The 7623-nt window shown below is 40.7% G+C and overlaps 1 protein-coding gene across 1 annotated transcript; it reads right to left on the bottom strand.

The window, feature by feature from the left end:
• Window positions 1–2125: 2125 nt before the first annotated feature.
• Window positions 2126–6484, bottom strand: psma4 (proteasome 20S subunit alpha 4). Its single transcript, XM_035665792.1, has 8 exons — window positions 6374–6484; window positions 5442–5484; window positions 5113–5275; window positions 4935–5012; window positions 4749–4837; window positions 3683–3813; window positions 2889–3012; window positions 2126–2409 (listed from the first exon to the last, which is right to left on the bottom strand). Exons 1-8 carry the CDS (start codon window positions 6374–6376, stop codon window positions 2255–2257), a joined length of 786 nt encoding a protein of 261 aa, XP_035521685.1. The 5' UTR covers window positions 6377–6484; the 3' UTR covers window positions 2126–2254.
• Window positions 6485–7623: the final 1139 nt, after the last annotated feature.

Here is a 7623-nt window from a genome sequence, read left to right as displayed (position 1 = left end):
GGGGGGGGGGGGGGGGGACAATAAAACTTGTTATCTAAACATGTTGTTATTGTTGTTATTTGTTAAGTGTTGTACTAGTAAACATGTAGAGGGAACAGCACAGGAAGCAAGCCAAGTTTATAAAACTGAGGAAACATACTGGAGGATTTAAAATAAGTCCAATTAAACAAGGACACCATGGCAGCCAAATTAAGGCAATAAAATGTGAAAGTAGAGCAGTGATGATGATGAGGCCAATTTCAGAAAATTAAAGTGGTTTCTGTTTTCAGGAACAGTAGATGTGGGAAGCTGTGTTTCAGCCGATCGCTGACTCAGGCGCTAATCTCCAACCAGCTCAGCTCCCTGTACATTACAGCTCACCGCGGGCTTCTCGCCAAAGGTGGCAACTTCCCAAGTCAGTTGATCTTGATCTATTTTCAGTGCCTGGGCCAGGACAGACTCAGCTGGGCTATATTGGAGTCTCTAATACAGCAGCAACCTGCTATAAAACCTTTGTTGTCTCCTGAAGGAGAAAATCCATTCAGCAGTACAGGGACTTCTCTAATTCTGAGAAGTGGCAGGTATCAATTTGTCACACCAACAAAAGAAGACAAATTAACCACAACACATCTGGGAAATTCCCTGTGTGTTGTGTGTTGATATTTAGACCTTTAGGGGTGCTCCAAAAAATATTCTGTTTGGGGCCTACTATAAGTTATCCTGCCCCCCCACCAGCAGCCAACATGGCACAACATTGCACTGGAAAAACTGAAGTCAGGCATTCAAGCTGTGTCACTAATCTCCCAGACTAAAGACAAGAGGCAGATATTCCCCTCCTGGCCTTAATCTTATGTTGACTTTACATAAACTCACCTCAGATTGAGGCTGATAAGCGGTTACAGCACCAGCTTCACTCACAGCATGGGATTTCTCAGAAACCGCCTATATACGTCCTCACATCTCAGTTTCTAGCATCCGTTAATCAGAGTTAAAAGCAGCCAGTCAATAGCTAATCCCCTCTAAAGAGACTGGCGCTGCTGCAGACCTCACTGAAGAGCACATCAAATGTAATGTGCCCGAATGAGAACCTACTTTTCTGTGCTTCTGCTCTGTATTATATCATGAAATGTCCTGACATAACTACTGCTGACAAAATAATCTCACCACAAGGTTTGTAGCTGTTCTGGAGCTTTCGATCATATCACACGTTCTTTATCAGCTGATGGAGATGTTCATATTTTTCTCTTTTTTTAAAGTTTATTCTTGACCAAAGAAACAGCAGCTGAAAAAATAACCACAAGGTCAATTTAATGGCTGTTTCCAAGATCAAGAGTGAACATTGGACCTCATTGTATATTGTCATTAAACTTGCAATAAATTTTTTTCTTTTGGCCACTTGGGGGCAGCAGAAATGAGTTATGAACACAACATTGACAAAGCATATTATAAATTGACATGTTAAACTTTTTAGCATCAGTCGCTTATTTACACATCCAGCAGTTATGGAGAGACATTATCAATCATTTAGAGTCCTGTCTGTGTCCACCTGGGGAGTATGAGCACTTAATATTTACTCTTCTGGTCTTCACCAGCTCCTGAGGGGGAAATATCTGGCTCTGTAGCTGCTGACTGATCCACTAGGTTCACCAGCTAGTTGCTAACTGTGTCTGTCTGCTGTTTAGGGCTAGGGAGGTTTTTTGATAGGAGGTCTGAAGGATGAGACACTTCCTGTTTTACAATAAGAACTGGAAAACAGCCCCACTTAAACAAAGGTGAATAAATCCATATACGATTGTATAATCATGGTCTCCTATTTCATAACAGTTTAAAGTATGCATTACACAGTTCATGCAGAATACATTAAGACCATCTGCTCTGTCCTAGAACAGACTGAGCACACACACATTAAGCTCAAATCCCATATTGATTTCAACTGTAAATCCCCATAAATCGTAGGGGATAAATAACAATGTTTAAACCTCTGAAGTGGACTCACTTTATGAGTGACTTTATGAAAGCACTTTACTAAAAAGTAATAAATTCTTGTTTTGAGCATAAATAAAGAGCCTTATGAACTTGTTAAGACAGAACACTGCATCATTAAACATGAAACAGACTAAATAGGAAATAAAATCAGTAGTCGATAATTCGTCATCTGGATTTATTTTAGGAAACAACACAATTGCAAACATACCTGAAGACTTTTTACATCCACACTCACAATCGTTCTCACACACAAAAGAAGAAGAAAACAAGAAAAGTGTGGGGAGCGGCACTACTTGTCCTTCTCTTTCTGTTCCTTCTCTTTCTTGTCTTTCTCGGCTTTGGCCTCTTCTGCCTCGTGCTTCTTGATCAGCTCCTCGACTTCCTTCTGCTTCAGCACTTTGATGCACGTCTTGCCGTTCTCGCGGGTCAGAGTGGCGATCTCCACTGAAACGACAGAGACAGACAGTCAGGAACCAGCTGCTGGAAGATAACGTATTATGTTATTATATACACATACTTGTGGTTTCTATCTATATCTAAATGTCTAGATAATGTATATTTCAGCTGGATGCAGTGTCAGTGTTTGGAACATGTTGCAACAAGGTTACTGTGAAGTTATCACCTGATCAGCCACAAAACAGGTTGATCTGGATTATATCTCACAGAGTTGTGTGGACGCATTATGTACACATGCAGACAAGGTAAACAAATGAATAGGCGGCCTTTATTTTCAGGCAATGCTATGTGCTGTTAATGCTGCAGAAGAAAGCAACACGCTGCTTATCCATGATACAGGAGGTTGTTATAAAGACAAAGATAAAGTGTGGATGGAAAATAAAGGAGCAGAATCACTTGTCGACCAGTGTGATCTAAACATTAGGATGACATTCATTTGCTCTCTACATAACTGCTCAAATCCGCACCTTTCTCTGCGGACAGCTTGCTGACGTCCATGGTTTTATTGAGCACTTTAACGGCAAGAGCGAGGGCCGTGGAAAGTGTCATCTCTCCCTCTTTGAAGTCCTGCTTCAGCATAGAAACCGCTGCCTAGAAGTGAGCAAAGAAAACAAAAACAGAGATAAAGTACAAATCATTTCATTTGCCACAGTCCCAAAACACCATCCTTCTTGTTTGTGCTGCAGAATTTACTATTACTGTTTTCTTTCATGAACGCTGCATTTATAGCTCAGTTTATCTTCTGGTCTCAGGCTATTTCTGCCAAATCTGATATCTGCTCCTGTGCGGCTCACTGTGTGGAGCACAACACTAACACTGTCAGGACCGGGTGTGTGTTTCCTCACTGGAGACACCCAAACTAAAAGTTCATGAACTCAGGCTTATCGTAAGGCATCTTGGACAAAAGGTGTTCACATAGGCGGATCTGTTACCCACAATGCCCTGTGTGGAGCCCTGTGGAGCCCCACTGAGATTAGTAAAGCCACCAGGAATCAGGACTTACACCATTAGCTGCCTCAAGAGTCAGCACTAAGTAGGCCACAGAATGGCCTCTGTTTATTGTGAGCGTTCAGTCCGTTTAAAAACGCTGTGCAGCTGCGCCCTCAAGTGTCACTGCGTGGAATAACAGTTTGTCTGAATACATCGGCGCATCAAATCCAAAAATGCAGATTCCACACGTATTAGTTTCCTTTATAATTCAACCTATTTTACATGATTCCATTCTCAGACGAGAGCCTTGAAGCACTCCCGTGAGACTTACAGCACTGTTGTTTCCGATGCACGTGGCCTTCCAGCCTCCATAGTTTCCACTGGGGTCACTCTGGTACAGCTGGAAACCATAGTGTTTATCCCAGCCCATGTAGAGCAGCGAGACTCCAAAGGGACGCTTTCCTGTGAGACAGACACACGTACACTGTCATCGTAATAATGATTCAGCCTAAATACTTAAATACTTTTTAAATGTTTGATGTTCAGTAGTTTTGTAATTTTTTATCTTAATATGACAATACTTTCATAATTTCTTCAATTTGGACACTTTAACATCAGTTTCTGAGCTAAGAGTATAAAGACAGTACTCCACAATCATCTATGTACAAACAAACTTTTAATTTATTTTTTTGTAGTTTTAGAATCCCAGATTAAAGTCAAAACTAATGATTATGATCTAATCTTGATCACAACATCTAGCAAAGTAACAACTATGCAACACTGCCTGAAGAAAAAAAAGCCAGATGCTAAGGTAAAATGACAGTTCTTATTCTCACAATTGTAACAAAAAGTCCTGTTAACTTTGCACTATAGTGGTTCAGGAAACTTCACTGTGTCAAAACAATTCTTAGACTTAGACTTAATTTGTCATTTGGATTTGAATCAAAATTAAATTTTGTTGCAACGGCACATAGCACAGCAGGAATTAAGGGTGAGGCAGTATGTACCAAATAAATATATATATATGCAAATATAAAAAGAGAGAAAAGAGAGAAAAAAAAAACTTTTGCATAAAAGACCAGTTAGATTTCACAGTGTAGTTGCCTATGTAAAAGAAACTTTTGTATATAATACAAACAAAATAAAAACTCATATCAGGGCTCAGCAGCGCGAATCTCGCCCAAGTACCAAAATGAATACTAGATAAGTTATTGTAGCTAACTGGATCTGCGGGACAACTTGCCAACTAAATTAACTGCCTTTTTATCTGCGCGTACCAGTTTGTTTACATGTGTGAGGCTATCAAATGCCAACCCACTAAAAAGGCACAATTTGGTCACTGCATAGATAATCTCAAAGCTGTCTCGTCATGATGTAACTCTGGTGCTGCTTCATACCTCCAAACTGAGTGTAGGCCTGTTTTATGTCACACAAAGCTGTGACCAGCTGCTCACAGGGGATTGGCTCCTGGTACTGCAGCAGGTACCTGTAACAGCAACATTCATATTCGTATTTTGTCCCACTACAACTATTTGACTGCAGCAGAAATTAAGAAGAAGACCGTGTCCCTAAGTGGAGCTTACCTCTGCGCTATAAGTCTCAGCTCATTGGTCAGCACGTTGGCATCTGATGTGATTCCTGCCACGCTGCACGCCATGTCTCTGCAAGGAAATAGAGGGAGGCTGTTAGAGAAATATGTCACTGCGGTTGAACCAATGCCACTAAAAAAAAAAAAAAAAGGCTGATGCAGAAGTTGCTCACTCATTCAGCTTGTAGATTTTCTCAGAGAAAAACACTTCATCCAGCAGCTTGTGAATGTTCCTCCTCTCAGCAGCCAGCAGCACTCCGTCGTTGGCTAAAATTCCCAGGCAGGTGCCGGCGTGGCCGATGGCCTCCATGGCATATTCAACCTGATACAGACGCCCTGCAAATGAAACACAATGCTGTCAGGACGAGGACGCAAGCACAAAGCCCTAAAAAGCAAGAAACAAGATGCCTGCTTCTGGTTATATGTATACTACTTCTACTATAAAAACAAAATGGAAGAAACTTCACACAGTTAAAAATCTGCAGTGTTCAGGAGCTCTTACCCTCTGGTGAGAAGATGGTTGTTCGTGAATCATATCGACGAGACTGAAAGGAAACGGAAAGCAGTTGAAAACTGGATGGAACTTAATTTAAATACAATTTAAATACAGACGACAGAGCAACAAGTAATTTAGAATATTTGTTGGAGTTAATCTAGGGAAACATTTTGCCTTAACCCCATACCATTCTGTTGAGTTTACTCCCTCTTGACCTCAACTTCTCTGAGGTGTGGTTTTTGTTCTTATCTTGTGGCTAAGGTGGCTTGTAGAATAGACACTGCAGCTGTCTACAGCCAAAATAACCTATTACTCCAGTGACAAAGTGTGTTTTGTAGACTGCATTGTACACTTCAAATCCAAAATGAACTATAGAGATGAGTAACAATATCATAAATGCAGATATTCCCATACAGGGCACAAAGAGTCACTGAATGGTTTAATGAGCGTATAAACACACAGATTTCAACACAATTTAATAGCTAGGAGAGATTTTGCAGCAACATGTTAGAAAGTGTCCTCCATCATCATCATCATCATCATCATCAAAACACCAAATGAGGGAGCATCTTCTGAAGAAACGTGCTCATCCCTGCAGCAGAGTGAATAGACTGAAGCAGTTCTGGAGGCTCACAGAGGCCTAAAACCTTACTGACACACTTTATGTTGTGTTTTTCCCTTTAATGTTTCACCCGTCTGTATGTTAAGGTCTTTTAAGGATTGCACACAATCTAATGGACGAATAATAACAGAAATATTGTTTCTCGTTCAATCACACAAAGACCAGGTCGGTCCAAGTCCAAGGGGAGCAGACAGCGGACAGCAGGACTCTGCAGACTGCTACAGAGATGCTTTGCTTTGAGGAAGAGAGAAGCTGAGCAACACATCATTCATAGAAATCCAACTCCACAATCATACTAACAAGCCAGTTTACTCACCATCTTTGGAGACTGCAGTCAAAATCCTGCCGCTGTGGAAAACAAACAGAGAGTTTACCTGATTGTGTTCAGACAGAGAGCTTTACCACATGAACATTACTGAAGCTAACAGATGTGCTCGGTCATCTGCAGCTGCTTGTGTCAGTGAAAGTGAAAGAGACAAAACTGCGACTCAACGGTTGATTAAACTATATATTAGATATATATTCTTATAATTCTTAATTATGTTATATAGTTCTGTGGTGTATATCGTGTGATATTCCTCTTTATGTTATATATATCATGTATCTTATTTTTGTATGCCCGCTCTGTCTGTCGTGTGTTCACACGGTTATGCAGCCTTGTAGCACTCGTGTATACTGTCCTGACACATGATGCTTTCAGACAGTATAGATAAGCTGTTTAAATGTCTCTCTATGTGCTGATGAATATTGCACTCGTTTTTGTTTTCTAAAATAATTCTGTATTTATGCGTCCTGTCTTGATGTTGATTATACCCTAGTTGCGTACTCCCTCTTGTATAGTTAATATATATATCTCTTTCTCTCTGTTATTGTTATCATGACATGGTGTATAGCTGTTGTGTATGTCTATGTGTGAGCAGTGTGGGAATCAAACCTGGTGACAGCACCATAATGACATGATACATGTGTGTATGTCTATGTGTGAGCAGTTGGGAGGGAATCGTAAAGCCTTTGACAGTGGCTGACCGGCTGGTGAGCAATCGGAGGAATCAAGGACGAGTTGAACGTAACGTATCTTTATGTTTCGTGGTGACGTTGTGCCTCCAGGCCGTCTGACACTGATATCACCAGCAACGATGTGGCATTGTAGTTATTATTAGTTGTTTTGTGCACAGTTGAAGACCTAATTACAAAATGAATTAATAAATGATATTGCCCAAAATCATATTCCTTAGAAATCACTACCTTTGTGGCATCCATTTTGTATCTGATTTGTTTGACGATAACAGACCTATGGATACTGTCACAAAGTCACCAGGAGAGACCATTTTTTGTGTTTTTTGCACTGTATTGATTTATTCTTTATTGTGTGTGTGTGTGTGTGTGTGTGTGTGTGAATCACTGTTTTGAAGTGTCTCTCTCTCCAGTGTGGCTGAAGGACCTCCCCCTGCAGCAACCTGGCACACCTGCAAGTACTAATCACCTTCCCAAATAGATAAAAAGGAGGAAGTGGAGCAGGATGAGGTGTGGGGGAAATCCAAGAGACACAGCAGAGAAGAAACAGGA

The sequence above is a fragment of the Morone saxatilis genome, unplaced genomic scaffold, assembly GCF_004916995.1.
Source record: "Morone saxatilis isolate NCDOM2014 unplaced genomic scaffold, NCSU_SB_2.0 Contig2, whole genome shotgun sequence".
Taxonomy (NCBI): Eukaryota; Metazoa; Chordata; class Actinopteri; family Moronidae; genus Morone; species Morone saxatilis.
The sequence above is the reverse complement of the archived record's forward strand: the minus strand, read 5'-3'. Positions and strand labels throughout refer to the sequence as shown.

Excerpts from the sequence above, each read along its gene's own strand:
- psma4 (XM_035665792.1), bottom strand. Across the intron at positions 5,013-5,112 it reads AAAATCTACAAGCTGAATGA|AGACATGGCGTGCAGCGTGG; the intron begins GTGAGCAACTTC and ends ATTTCCTTGCAG. Across the intron at positions 2,410-2,888 it reads CAAGCTGTCCGCAGAGAAAG|TGGAGATCGCCACTCTGACC; the intron begins GTGCGGATTTGA and ends CTGTCGTTTCAG.